This window comes from Eschrichtius robustus, chromosome 1, assembly GCF_028021215.1.
Source record: "Eschrichtius robustus isolate mEscRob2 chromosome 1, mEscRob2.pri, whole genome shotgun sequence".
Classification (NCBI taxonomy): Eukaryota; Metazoa; Chordata; class Mammalia; order Artiodactyla; family Eschrichtiidae; genus Eschrichtius; species Eschrichtius robustus.
In genome coordinates this window covers 89,628,602-89,644,316 of record NC_090824.1, presented here as the reverse complement: position 1 = coordinate 89,644,316, position 15,715 = coordinate 89,628,602, and the positions used below count along the sequence as shown (strand labels likewise).

Sequence of the window (15,715 nt, the reverse complement as noted above, 5' to 3'; positions counted from 1 at the left end):
AACAGACGATGTACCCAGGTAAGATAAGGCCTTGAAGACGGACAGGGCAAAGGCGCTGTATGCGCACTCAAAAATGACAGCATAAAACTGTGACCTCAAATTAGGGAGCACATACTAAAAAACTCAAGGCTGTTTGGGGATCTGACAGTACGCTCTTTGAATATATTTTTTTCCTGTCAAAAGGCTTTACTGCAAGATCAACATTTCTGTATGTCCTGAGCCCAGGTAACCCAGAAATTGCAAAATGTCTGCCTGATTCAATAAGCCTGTGTTTAGGGGTGGGGGGGCGGTTTGGCAATTGATTTCGTTTGAAATCAACAGCTGAAGCAAGATAAAAATTATAGAAAGAACTAAAGAGAAAGATATAATCAGAATTAGAGGTTTAGGGCGAATTTTGTGCTTATCCTTTAAGCAGGATACAGATTCCTTGTATTGAATGTGGACCAATGCCATAAAAAACCACATCTATCAAAAAGTGATATTAAGGTGCTCCCAGGCCCACTGAAAACAAGGAGCAGCTGGACCTGTAGCCATGCTGAGCACCTTCCATACTGGGATCTCTCACCTGCAGGGAAGTATTAGGATTAGGGAAAGGCAGCCCATCAGAGAATCTTATTTTAATTAACTTTATCTTTTCCAAGAGTGTGTGTGTGTGTGTGTGTGTGTGTGCGTGTGTATTTAACAGTTAAAATGTGTCACAGGAGTTCTGTAAGGCTGATTTCTGATTTGCTAAATTCTTTGTAGTTCTCTCCATTTTTCTCACTTTCAGGTAGAAAAGGCATGTTTCAAGAAGAGAAACTCAGTTATCAAGAGTGTCTAAGGAGGGAGCAGTAAGAGAATGAGGGAAAGAAACACTGTGGCTCACTTTCTGATGACTTTCTTCATATCCTCAGTTCAGACAATACACACACAGCTCTGAAGCGTCCCCTTCACTCTCCTCTCTAGTCTGCTCTCCTTCACTCTCCTAATTTTCTCTTTCCCATGTTTACCCTTGTTTCCCATCCAAGTACTAACCAGGCCCGACCCTGCTTAGCTTCCGAGATCACAGGAGATCGGGCACATTCAGGGTGGTATGGCCATAGAGTATCCCTGTTGAAAACAGCTCACAAGAAGGGATTTGTGACCAGCTTCGATGAAAATACCCTCCCTTTGTATGGCTGATTGATTTTGTTGTGCAGTGGAGGCTAACACAGCATTGTAAAGCAACCATACTCCAATAAAAATTAATAATAAAAAAAAAATAGAAAACACCCTCCCTTTGATTTTCTCTCACGTCAAGCTTGAGGATATCATCTTACCTCCACAAAAAGAGATCCCAGTCACGCTGAGGGTGAGTAACATAGGGATAGAAATTTTCAGGTAACTCCACTCTGCTGTGTTGTCACCTGTCCACACAGCACCTTTGGTCATCAGTAAGAAGGTATTAAAAGAAAAAAAATCACAAATCAGCCCAGGTACTCAATTTCATATTTAGATTCCTTATTTGTAATAGGCAAACCAACATAAAGGAAAACATTTCTTTCTTTTTATATATTCTGGATACAAGTCCTTTGGCAGATATATATGTATATTGCAAATATCTTCTCTCAGTCTGTGGCTTGACTTTCATTTTCTTAACAATATCTTTGAAAGGGCATAAGTTTTTAATTTCGATGAAGTCCAATTTATCTTTTTTTATTTTATGGTTCATGTTTTTTGTGTTCTATCTAAGAAATTTTTGCCACCCCAAAGTCACAAAGATTTTCTATGTTTTCTTCTAGAAGCTTTTTGTTTGTTGTAGCTTTTATAATTTAGGTCTATATTCCATTTTGAGTTACTTTGTGTGTATGGTGTGAGGTAAGAGTCAAGGTTCTTCCTCCTCCCCCACATGGATACCCCATGTTCCTGCACAATTTATTGAAAAAACTCCTTTCTCCATTGAATTGCCTTAGCAACTTTGTTGCTAATTATTTGATCATATATGTGTGGGACTCTTTCTGGATTCTCTATCCTGTTCCATTGATCTATATGCCTATCTGCCACACACCACCCCCAACTCCACAAAATCCTCTATAAGAGGACTTAAGACGGTACAAGGGAGACATAATAACAGCAGCAATAACAATAGTTAACATTTACAGAGCCCTCACTGAGCCAGGTGTTACGTTGCTTTGCCTGTATTATCCCACTTAATCATTACAACAACTCTATCAGGTAAACACTGTTGAACTTTATTTTACAGTGAGGGAAACATGGCAAACAATGGATATGGTAGGATTTGAGCTCAGGCAGTCTGACTCTAAAGTCAGTGCTCTTGCGCACTGAATAGTTGATAAGAGCTTGTAAAGATATATAACACTAAAGAGGTTCATAAAAGGAAAAAAAATCTTACGTTACTAAGTCTAGATTACTCCTGAAACACTTTTGTCAATCTTTTACCAAAATACTTTTGGTAGCTATTTTTGCTTTAATATTCTGTAGAAATTTTAGGCTGTCCTATGGGGAGCAAAGAAAAATATTTTTGTGGGACTTTTCTTTTAAAATAGTATTCTCATAATTTCTCCTTGACTTCAGATGAGATATGTACATATCTGCATAATGATGTTGAAACCCACATGACAACATTCTTATCAAGAAACAAAGTTCATGTAAACGTTCAGATGTTTTCAGGTCTCGTGGTTGTTCTGTTGAAAGCTCTCTCTGGCTATTGGTCTCAGCATAGAACTTGACACAGCAGTGTTCTCTGTAATGCCTCACTTGCTATGCTTTGGGGCAAATCGACAGCTTCACGCAGAGTACTGAAGACTAGGCAGTGAGCCAATATTTAAGAGATCAAAGATTACTTAGTATGCGTATCTTCTGTTATCTACTTTTTTAATTGGAGTATAGTTGATTTACAATGTTGTGCTAATTTCCACTGCACAGCAAAGTGATACAGTTATACATATATATGCAGGTTTTAAAATTCTTTTCCATTGTGGTTTCTCTCAGGACACTGAATATAGTTCCCTGTGCTACACAGCAGGACCCGTTGTTTATCCATTCTCTGTGTAATAGTTTGCATCTGCTAACCCCAAACTCCCAGTCCATCCCTCCCCCACCCCCGTTATCTTTTTTAAACTGCTGCTTATAAATGTTTTCATTCAAAGACTTTTACTTGTTATAGTGATTGAAAAGGATACTTGTAGAGAATTTGGAAAATAGAGATAAGTAAAAAGAAGAAAATTAAAATCACTCATAATCACCACAGTATTATAATTACTTAGATTACTACCTACATATATTTATTTTTAAAACAAAATCAGGATAATATATAAACATTTAGGCTTTCTACTGTTTTTTTCTTTTATAATGATGTCACAAAAATTTTGTCATGCAATTAACGCTGCTATATTAAATAGCCTTATGATAGTCTATCATACGGATATACCATAATTTAATAACTGTTCCCGTATTGTTGGATATTTGGATTTTCTTTATTTTTTATTTTAAGGACTAATGCTGAGTATCTCTGTACTTGAATCTTTGCCCGATGATTATATTTTGGCCTTTTCCAGAGTGCCATTGGGGCTGGTTTTCAGGGGTGGAGTAGGAGGCCTAATATTGTCTGTGGTACAATAAAGGCTGGATTCCTCAAACTAGGACCTAAGCTTCAGGTTATTTATGCAAGGCCAGGGGACTTAAAATAGCCTTCCTGCCACAGGGTGGTTAAGTTGAACTAGATCTGCATTAGCTAGTAAACCGGATCCAGTTATAGATGACGCTGACCGCAAGCAAAAGCTGGGTCTATTTTAAACCACATTGCCGAGTGGAACAGGTGGTTGAAGGAATGTGTTAAAGTATATTTTCTCTGGTCTTGATAAATCAAAGAGACAGGATCAGAGATGACCATCCCAGGACCTAGAGTCTGTCATACAGAGTGAAGTAAGTCAGAAAGAGAAAAACAAACACCATATGCTAACACATATATATGGAATCTAAAAAAAAAAAAAAGGTTCTAAAGAACCTAGGGGCAGGACAGGAATAAAAACGCATATGTAGAGAATGGACTTGAGGACACGGGGAGGGGGAAGGGTAAGCTGGGACGAAGTGAGAGGGTGGCGTTCACATATATACACTACCAAATGTAAAATAGCTAGTGGAAAGCAGCCGCATAGCACAGGGAGATCAGCTCGGTGCTTTGTGACCACCTAGAGGGGTGGGATAGGGAGGGTGGGAGGGAGACACAAGAGGGAGGAGATATGGGAATGTATGTATATGTATAGCTGATTCACTTTGTCATAGAGCAGCAACTAACACAACAATGTAAAGCAATTATACTCCAATGAAGATGTTAAAAAAAAAAATGACCATCCCAGTAAACAGATACTCTGAAGTCATTCTCCCAACAGTTAAGTGTCCAGTTCTTCAGTGGGAAAAAAGTAACTAAACTTTATTAAAATTGGTTTACTCAGTCTCAAAGGACAAAATGCACACTTCAGAGCACATTGCTCTCTACACTCTAAGACCTGACCTACTGAAAAGGAAGGCATCAACACAGTAGCACCATATACCATATATGGTCAAAAGAGACAGATTGCTAGCTTGTGTTTTTAAGTCTGATCATATGAACCAGTCCTTACCATATTTTTGTGATCCAGCAAAGAAAGAACGTGTAAGAACAAAGGGTCTCTCCTTCCCTTTAGATCGTTGGATCAGTCCTTCTGCAGTGGCCATTTGCTATAAAGTCAAAGGAGAAAAATTTCAAAGAGATGACTGGATTATGGCATTGTGCAGACATCCCCAATAAGCTATTTCACGTGCAAAAAGTAAATAGTAGGTGGGAATGTGAAATGGAAAATATTAAAAATCTGCCCAATAATTTTCATGATGTAATGAAACTACTCTAAATTCCCCTATTAAAAGAGTGAAACAATTTATCTGATTAAAATAGCAATGAAATAATAGTAAATAATAGTATTTACTTGGTGCTTACTATTGCAAGGCATTTTTATAAGATTTTCTCTAGTAACCTACACAAAAACCTCTGAGATAGTTTTCATTAACGAAAAAAAAAACTGATTCAGAGAGGTTAAGTGACTGGCCCTGGCCTACATAAGAAAATTCTCCAACTATCAAGTATTGATAGTTTACAGTTATAGCAAGAGGTTGTGTAGAGAAGTACACAGATACCATCTGAAAATCGTGCTATATGTAGCCAGCAGCTCCCGCTGGAAAACAGCAATTGGTGGGAGGCCCACAGGAGCACCATTACATTTTAAAGATAACAAAGAACCAAGGATATAAATTAGGGCAAGTGACTGCCAAGGTTTTTGGATGTGACTGGCAAATGGAAAACAATTCTACCACCTCCTATTGAGAAGGCTAAGTACTTAAGGAAGGCTTTCTACATTTAGAAGTATACATATTGAAATTGTGCATCTGTGTTCTAAATCTTACTCCCCTGGTATGAATATAAGACTTGCTGTATTTAGACGTTTGTGAAGTTTTAAAAAATCTGTTTTAATTGCCTTTGTTTACATATTTATACACAGCCTACTTCAATAAAAGGTTTGAGGTATTATCTAATGCGATTTACTAATGGCTCCTGTCAAGGAAGATGTTTCTATGTTATCATTAATCTCCCAATATCTATAAATTAACCAAGTTCATTATAGATGGAAAAGATGCAAAGGGAGAAATAATGAGTCTTATATTGGCTACAACCTAAGGCCCATTGTATCAACAGTTGTCAGAAAAGACACACAGAGAAATGAACTGTATAGCACGGTTGTTGCAAAGCAAATGACTTTCAGCCCAAAAGGCAGGGCACATGGATCCAGGTGGCTGCTTTTTAGATGTCTTACCTGATAAAAGCCATAGATGTTGTGAAGTTCTCGGTGCTCCCAGTTGCCATGATGAATGGCATTCTTCTGCATGGTTAGTTCTGGCCCTCTAAAGACGGAGGGCTCATTCATGTCGTTCCATATGTAGAGGATGTCAGTAGATCCCTAGGAAGTCAATCTTGGTCATGATAAAACTCCTACAGTGACAAGGTTAATATGATAGCCGTCCCTATTCCTCTTTCTTACTCCATTTAATGTATTATTTGTTATGTTTATTATCTATGCTCTGTCCTCTGCTAGAATAAAAGTTCCACAGGGCAGGGAATTTTGTCTGTTTTGTTCATTGATAAATCCCAAACACCTAGAACAACCTAAATGTCAGAGGGTTCTCAATAAGTACTTGTTGAGTACTTATGAATGAAAGAGTGCTGTGCTGTACTCCCATGTTGCCCACAGGTCTGCTCCGAGACCCCCTGGAGAACCACTACAGGAAAGGTTGTGAATGTTCACAATTAGGCTCTACATCATCCATCATCCGCTACAACTCTTAACTACGGGCAATTATAGCTGTCCATGAAAAGATTCTCCCTTCCCTCTAACACTATGAAAGGTTTGACAGCTAGGATACCCGTTTGTTAGCAGGATCTATAGTTTGTGTTCCACATAGAATTGTTAGCTTTAGAGTGGGAAGGGGCTGTTGAGTCATGTAGTTAACAGGGTGCTGCAATCCCTTTATAGAATCCCTGGTCTCTCAGCATATGACTCAATAGCTACAATGACCGGAAGTCCCCTCAGGCAGCTCATTCCATTATTTTCTGAAAGTCTTGCTCCTTGTAACATCCTCTCACAGGGCCTAGCTTGCCTTCTGGGATACCACAGAATACATCTGCTGCCTCCCCGACATGGTAGCCTTTCAAATGACTGGAGGAGGCATATATGTTTTCTTTTGACTCTTTACTTTGAATTATTTCTAATCATGTATACTTCTATGAACACGGTTATATGGGTTCCAAATATTTAACCACTTTGACTGTTCTTCTTTAGCACCCTCTAAGGCAGGGGTTGGCAAACTTTTTCTGGAAGGACCAGACAGTAAATATTTTCAACTTTTCGGGCCATAAGGCCTCTTTTTCAATAACCCAACCCAGCTGTAGTTATGTGCAAGCAGCCTAGACAATAGGGAAACAAATGAGCAAGGCCAGATTGGCCCACGTGTTCTTTACCCCTGCTCTAAGTTATTTTCTATATCCTAATACAGGATGCTCAGAAACTAGAGTTTAGTGGTTAAGAGATGGGCTTGGGAGACAGACAGACCTGAGTTCAAATCTTGGGTCCACCACTTACTAGATGGGTGAACTTAGCAGGTTTTTACACTTGTCCATGCCTTGATTTCCTCACCTGTGGGATTAGAGTTAATTACAATTCCAACTTCAAAGAGTTATTGTGAAGATGAAATGGTATAATGCACACAAAGTGAGTAGCATAGTGCTTGGCACACAGCACATACTCAGTCTATATCAGGCATCATTATTCTCATCCCCACCGCTGATTGCAAACGGTTCTCTAGATGTGGCCTCTCCAGTTCTCTCTGTGATTCTTATAAGATTTTAAGAATTATTATTGTACCTTACTTTTAATATCACGTTATACTTTGCAAGATACTTTCTCATATATCATTATCATCATCTTTAATAATATTATACAATACTATTTTATGTAAAAATTTATACAGTTTGAAAATATAATAAGTCTATTATTAAGTACTTTGATATATCATAGAGTCTATCATAATAGAAGTCAAAATCACAGCTTTTGTGCACTTGGTAATTCATATGGCACCATTCCTGGCACCACCAAGTCTGTAATGTGGTTGGCATCCCCGTCTTTTTTTTTTTTTTTTTAAGATTTATTTTATTATTTATTTATTTATTTAATTTACTTTTGGCTGCGTCGGGTCTTAGTTGTGGCACGTGGAATCTTTGTTGAGGCATGCGGAATCTTTTGTTGAGGCACGTTGGTGGCGTGGGCTTCTCTCTAGTTGTGGCATGTGGGTTTTCTCTCTCTAGTTGTGGCGCGCAGGCTCCAGGGGATGTGGCCTCTGTAGTCTGCGGCACACAGGCTCTCTTGTTGAGGCGCCCAAGCTCAGTAGTTGTGGCGTGAGGGCTTAGTTGCCCCATGGCATATGGGATTTTAGTTCCCTGACCAGGGATCGAACCCACGTCCCCTGCATTGTAAGGCGGATTCTTTACCACTGGACCACCAGGGAAGTCCCTGGCATCCCTGTCTTTTCATACAAGTATTATTTATCAAGAGCTACTCAGTGAAGCAGAGTAGCTCTATTTAATCACTTTTTTTCCTTACTTTATCCTTCCAAGTAACTAGGAAAGAGCAAAAGAATAAAAACAAACCTGATAAACAGAGAAAGCAAAAAGACTGGAATACCACTCTCTGACTTTGGGACTGGTAAAATCCAGGTAAGAGGAGAGACCTGCAGAGGCAGAGGAGTAGACAGCCTGTTAGGAACGGTGCTCCTCATGGTAAGATATTTGTAAAGAAGAATATCAGATGTGAAAGCTGGGTAATGAATGGGCACCTCACATCAAATGTAAAAGATAGCTGATACAGAGGCACGGTCTGGTGAGAAGCGAATGAAGAAGGCAATGCTGGACTCCAGTGACAATCACTAGCCCTCTCAACCTCAGCGGCCAGGGGAATGCCAATGAACAAGCATCAAGATGGAGCCTGTCCCTCACTGATGGCCTCAGACAGGCCCAGTAAGGATGGCAGATAGCCTGGAGTGACCTCTCTGTTCTTAAAGAGAGGAGAGACATGATTATAAGTGGTATAGGGAGCAGAGGAATGTGTGTGGTTTCTCTACAATGCATGAACTTGTGATAGAGTGCTATCATATGACAGAGTGGTGATTCCCTTTTGTCCTTGAGGAGTTTTCACCAAGGCTTTAAACTAATAATTTCTGAAATGAAGACTTCAGTGTTGTCAGGGGCAGCTGAGGTCACTCATGAAAGGCTGGGAAGTCAAAACTATGCGCTAACAGAGCAAAGAAGAATCACAGGGAGAGAGATTGCAGGATTCTTCTTCTTTCTTCCTCTTTCTCCTCCTCTCATTTTCTCATTCCCTGGCTTTTAATTTTTATTTGCTTAGGGAAATAGCATGTCACTGAGGTTTGCTTGTTAATTTTTCATTCATTCATTGACTTATAAATGTATACAAAGCACACTGTACCAGATGTTAAATGAAAGATATAAAAGAAGATAATACTATCATCTTTAAGGAAAGGCACATAAATGTAGCATGTGACAACGACAAGAAATTAGAAACATGACCATGCAACCTTCATTAGTTGGGACTAAACAGTGGATAACAGGTGTATCAAATGACATCTTACCAGGCCAGCATACACCTTCAAAGTCTCCCCCTTCATGATTCCTCACAAAGAAGCCCTGTTCTTTGGCCTTAGCATACACTGAGTAGTCGGGATCAATCTTGATGTGGGGGTCACTAATGACCACAAGCTGTTAGGACATAAAGGTTTAAAGATCTCATCAGTTTTATATGAGCCATACGTTCATTTACATGTTTTCATCATAGTTTTGGCATTCAAATTTTACTCAAAACAACTATTACTGAAATATTTCAGACACCAGTAAAATCCTATAACCTTTCATGGGCTTATGGGAATATAAATTGATATCAGAACCAGGCCCATCCTTTTTCACAATTATTGCTGCCCCACCAATACATGTTCTTAAGATCACATTTATTAGGCTTCTATCTCTCTGTGGTGCTGGGTGCTTTACATAAAGGATTAAGCAGGCAAGGTCCCTGCTCCCTAGATAGCTAGAGGCTAAGATAACACAAAAGCAAACATTAAAGAAAAGAAACTAGCATATTAAAAACAAACAAAAAATCTCCAAACCTAAATATGGTACAGCCATATTTAGGAAGGAAGCTTGAGAAGAGCTGTGATCACAGCACTCTTCTCCAGCATCTCTCCCTGCCCTTCTAATACCATCACTTCCACCTACTCGGGGGCCTCAAAACCACTTTATTTGGCTAGAATAACCTTCTAATAATCCTTCCTCATATCTATTCAAATCTATTCTACATACTAAAGTTTAATTCTTCATTGCTCAAAAACTTACAAAATTTTTAAATTGTGGTAAAATATGCATAACATAAAATTCACCATCTTAACCAGTTTTAAGCGTACAGTTCAACAGTGTCAAATAGATTCACAGTGTTGTACAATGTCTAGAACTCTTTTCATCTTGTAAAACTGAAACTCTATACCTATTAAAAACAACTTCCCGGGACTTCCCTGGTGGTCCAGTGGCTAAGACTCCGTGCTCCCAGTGCAGGGGGCCCGGGTTCAATCCCCGGTCAGGGACCTAGATCCCACATGCCACAACTAAGAGTTCGCATGCCACAACTAAAGATCCCACATGCTGCAACTAAAAGATCCCACGTGCAGCAACTAAGACCTGGTGCAGCCAAATGAATAAATAAATATTAAAAAAAAATACTCAAAAAACCCCCCAAAAAACAAAAAAACAACTTCCCACTCCCTCCTCCCCACCAGCCTTTGGCTACCACCATTCTTCTTCCTGTCTCTATGATTTTGACTACTCTAGGTATTACAGATTAGTGAAATCATATAGTTTTTGTCTTTTTGTGACTGGCTTATTTCACTTAGCATAATGTCCTTAAGGTTCATCCATGTTGCAGCATGTATCAGAAAGTCCTTCCTTTTAAAGGCTGAATAATTTTGCATTGTATATGTATACCACATTTCCTTTATCCTTTCATCTGTCGATGGGCTCTTGGGCTGCTTCCATAATAAATGCCTGATAAATGGTAGCTGTTTATTAATTGGGAGATTAGGAATTAACAGCATTGGCTCTGACCACCTGTGAAAGGCCTGGGGATCAATGCAATGGGTTGAAAAGGCAACTTTAATCTCGGGGAGAGGGACTGAAAGGATCCATTTATGTGATACATATGGGGTTCCTCCTTTTTTTTCTCCTTCACCCTTTTCATTATTGCTATCACCCCCCCTGGCCCCCCGCATTACGCACTTTCCAGTGTCTTCTCCCTGTCCTCATTTTCTATTTTAGTTCTTTCCTTGGCCATATGGACAGATGGAGTCCATCAGGGAAGCACGTGGGAAAAATTGTGTAATAAAGAATCTGACTCCATTTCCGAGCGACTGTTAAGAGCTTCAAGCCCCATCACTCCCCCTTAGCCTTCCACCCACATCCGTGTGTACTGACAGAGAAAGCCCTGATGCTCCCTTCTTTGGTGCCAACAGGAAGTTCAAACCACAGAAGCCCCAGTGCATGCACGGGAATCCTCACCCTAGTTCAACCCTCTAACCACCTTAAAGCCTTAAAACCTGATCCTGTCTCCTTTCCCAGCTCTCTCAGGCCAATTTCAAAGGAGCTTGGGAGCTAGTCTGCTCCCCCAAGAATGCCTCACTATGGGACTAATTAGCCTTTTCATACCCTCTTGGTGCCAGTGTGACATAACCAATCTTGTCATCAAAATCATATTTTGCGTGGGGTGCATCCATCACATCACTACAGGGTGGCCACAACGAATGGGATTGAATGCTAGGCCCCTTCATCCTTACGGGGACCTAGACCACTAAGGCAGGGATGGATGGACCGCTAAGGCAGGGATGGATGGACCGCTAAGGCAGGGAAGGATGGCAGGGATGGCCACCTTCTCACCATTGCTTTTCTGTTATCACAGTTACAGTTACAATTGAAGGTACTATTTTCCTGGCCGTTTTTTACCAGATGGTTCTCTTCTACTAATGTATCAAGGCAACTTTAAAAAATTTAAAAATGCTTTGTAATGAAAAGGTTCAGAGTGCTGGCTTATTTTACCTTACGTTTTTTGCTCCTGAGCAGCTCTTGCATCCTTTTGGGGTTTGGGAATCTTTTCTTGTCCCAGGTGAAGTACCTCTTGCCTTCAGTGTGCTCGATGTCCAGCCACATGACATCGTAAGGAATGTCATGTTCATCAAATCCTGCATCCACTGCCTTTACATCATGCTCATCTTCGTAGTTCCAGCGGCACTGATGGTACCCCAAGGAGAAGAGAGGGGGCATGGCTTGTGTGCCTAAAAGGGGGAGATGACAACTGAGCCAATTACCACCACAATGATAATTATACATTTGATAAATGTTTCCTGAATGTCTACAAGGTCTAAGCACTGAGCCTGGTACTTAGAATATCAAGAAGAAAGCAGAGTCCCTACCCTCAAGTGCTGTGGGACTGCAGAGGGGCTAATAAATTTTGCCTGCAGTGAAGTATGGAGTCTTGAAAGGCTTCACAGAGGTGGTAACACTTGGTTAGAATGTTGAAGAATAAGTAAGAGTATTCTCAGGCAGGGAGAATGAATAGATCATTGAGGCACAGGAAATAGAAAAGATACCGAGGCAGAGAAGGACATGATAAGCTTAGGGAAAAATAAATATTCCAGGGTGGTTATGCTGTGAAGGAGGCCAGCAGAAGATGACACTGGATAGGGTCAGTTTGTAAAGGACCCTGTAGTTCAGGCTAAGGACTCTAAATCTTCTTGTATAGGAAGTCATCAAAAGTTTGGCAAGACGTAACCTCAGCAGACCTATGTTTTAGAAAAATTAGTCGGGAGCAGACTTGAAGGCAAAGAAACTGAAGGCAGGAAGAACTGTCAGGAAATTATCATCAAAACATTTACTGATAACATGGAGGACTTATGGTCAACCACTTGCATTTATCTCCTTCCCCTCTTAAAGTCCCACTAAAATCAGAATAAAGAAAAGAAAGAAAGAAAGAGAAAAAAGAATAAAGCCACAAGAACAAAGAGAATGGGAGAGGAGTAATTTCAACAAAATTTGGAAGGCAGCAGGCAGGGGTGGTGTGGTAACTATTGAGCAAAGCCAAGGAAGCTTTCACCAGGGTGCTTGTGAGGGGGATGCCGACGAGAAGGGTTCATCCTTGCTCCCAGAACACTAGCGGACAGGAGAATTCCCCCCTCCACCTCAACACAAGTGTAAAACTCATCCAGGTACACAGAGCTTCCAGGCAGAACCTTATTCTTAAGTATGCATGGAGAGCCAAGGATCATCCAACATTTGAGTAAAGCCTCCAAAATTAGACAGAGGGACTCACATAAAGAAATAGAATAAAAGGATCTCTGAGAAAATAGGGACAATACAAGGAATCAAAGTAAATATCAAAATGTTATCATTAGTATTTCTGGGAGATGAAAAAAATTGCACCCATAAAATAAGACTAGGGTAGCATAAAACAAGTATAAGATATTAGAAACAAGGAACAATCAGAGGATAAGAAAGAGTCTGCAGAAATTAGAAATATGAGCATAAATGGAAAGGCCTGGAAGATAAAATTGAGAAAATTGCTCAGGATTGGACAAAAAAGAGAAGATTATAAAATCTGTAGAGTAGAAAGAGAAAAAGGAGGTGAAGATATTTTCAAAGGAATAATAACTTTTCCAGAACTGAAGGATACAATTCTCAAGAATGAAAGAGTCTACATCTAATATGCAATTATTTTAAAAGGTCTATATCAAGGCATTTGGTTGTAAAATTTCAGAGTTTCAGAATATTAGAAATTTCAGACTATTAAAGAGAAGATATTTCAGAGAGAAAAGATAGATCATATACAAAGGAACAGAATTCAGAGTGATTTTGGAACAAGAAGATAGATTGTAGAGAAATGCCTTCAAATTCTGAGATAAATAATTTTCAATCCAGTTACCAAATTATCAAACAAGGCTGAAGGTAGGAAAAGAAGATGTTTTCATATCTGCAAAGATGCAAAAAGTAGACCTCTAATGCACTTTCGTAGGAAACTACCAGAAGATGCTTCAAACAATGAACAAAAACCAAGTTAATAAACCACAAAAAAGAAAAACATGGGCCCCAAGAAGGGAGAGATTTACCACTAGAAAATAGCAAACAGAAAACAGGAAGTCCTAGGGTGACAGCTGTGCAGGGAGCCTAGAGAGAAACAGTCCAGATAGAGATCTGGGGGTAAGTCTCCAGGGGAAAAAGTGGAATGGATAAAGCATCTGACACCCCTGAGCATTGGAAAAATGTAAACACTGAATGTTGATTAACCAAAAATTATGATATAACAGTGTTGGGAGGAAGAGGTAAGAGGATATTATTGAACTAAATCCTCATTAGGAGTTAACAGATAATCTATAAATTTATAAATCAGATTTCTTTGACCATGGTGGCAGATCCATTGTTTTTGTAGCACTTTCCTGTAAACCAGACTATTCTCTCTAATAACAATGTTGAAAGGGGCTGTAGGGGGCTTTGATGGTACTTATTCCTATATGGGTGTCTTCCCATATCCACAAATTCTCTGCTGTTCCTCTCATCAAAATTGGCATCAAATTCTTCCCTTGAAAATGGGCTAGACTCAGGAAATTTAAACAATGGAATGCAGCAGAAATGATGCTACATTATTTGATTTTTAACAGCTTTGTTGATATGTAACTCATATACCATACAATTTACCCATGTAAGGCATACAATTCAATGTGGGTTTTTTGGGGGGGAGTGGAGAATATTACATTACCAATTTTAAAAAATTGTGGTAAAATATATGTAACATAAAATTTGCCATTTTAACCGTTTTTAAGTGTACAATTCAGTGGCATTAGTTACATTCACAATGTAGTACCCGCATCACCACTAGCTGTTTACAAAATTTTTGTATCACTCCAAACAGGAATTCTATAACCACAAAGCAATAACTTTCTGTTACTCATCCCACCCTTCAGCCCCTGCTAACTGCTAATCTTAACTTTTTGTCTCCATGAATTTACCTACTGTAGGTACTTCATACAAGTGGAATCATGTTATATTTGTTCTTTTGTGTCTGGCTTATTTCATTTTGCATAATGCTTTCAAGGTTCATCCATGTTGTAGCATGTATCGGAACTTCATTCTTTGTTATGGTTGAATAGTATTCCATTTTCTGTATATACCACATTCTGTTTATCCATTCATTTTTGATGAGCACTTGGCTTGTTTCTACCTTTTGGCTATGGTGAATAATGCTGCCGCGATCACTGGCATACAAGTATCTGTTCAAGTCCTTGTTCAGTTCCTTTGAGTATGTGTCTAGGAGTGGAACTGTTGAGTATGTTAGTTAGGGTTCTGCAGAGAAACAGAATCAATAGGATGTGTGTATATGTGTGTATGTATTTGTACATATACAGAGAGAGAAAATGATTGATTGATTTTAAGGAACTGGTTCATGTGATTGTGGGGACTGGCAACTCTGAATTCTGCAGGCAGGCCAGCAGCCTGGAGACCCAGGGAAGAGTTGAAGTTGTAGCTTGAGTATGAAGACAGTCTGGAGACAGATTCCTGTTTCTTTAGAGCATACCTCAGTCCTTTTCTCTTAAGGTTTTCAGCTGATTGTATGAAGCCCACTCATGTTACGGAGACTAACCTGCTTTACTCATAGTCTACTGATTTAACTGTTAATCTCATCTAAAAAATAACTTCAGAGTGACATCTAGACTAATGTTTAACCAAATATCTGGGCACCATGACTTAGGCAAGTTGACACACAAAATCAATCATCATGCTGCATCATATGGTAGTTCTATGTTTAGCGTTTTGAGGAACTGCCAAACTGTTTCCATACCAGCTGAACCATTTCACATTCCCACCGGTAATGTATGAGTTTCCAACTTCTCTACATCCTCACCAACACTTATTATTGCCCCCCTTTTTTTGATTTAGTCATCCTAGTGGGTAGGAAGCAGTATCTCATTGTGGTTTTAATTTACATTTTCCTAATACCTAGTGCTGTTGAGCATCTTTTCATGTGCTTGTTAATCCATTTGTACATCTTCT

The 15,715-nt window shown here is 39.4% G+C and overlaps 1 protein-coding gene across 2 annotated transcripts in view; it reads right to left on the bottom strand.

Moving 5' to 3' along the window:
• GANC (glucosidase alpha, neutral C) overlaps positions 1–15,715 on the bottom strand; it is a 73,708-nt gene that overhangs the window by 21,286 nt on the left and 36,707 nt on the right. For both annotated transcript variants that reach the window (XM_068549957.1, XM_068549951.1), the window contains 6 exons: positions 11,714–11,949; positions 9,211–9,337; positions 8,213–8,292; positions 5,826–5,969; positions 4,602–4,698; positions 1,299–1,400 (listed from right to left, as the gene is read on the bottom strand). In XM_068549957.1, the coding sequence (XP_068406058.1) occupies positions 1,299–1,400; positions 4,602–4,698; positions 5,826–5,969; positions 8,213–8,292; positions 9,211–9,337; positions 11,714–11,949 (786 nt within the window). The remainder of the gene's footprint in view (positions 1–1,298; positions 1,401–4,601; positions 4,699–5,825; positions 5,970–8,212; positions 8,293–9,210; positions 9,338–11,713; positions 11,950–15,715) is intronic.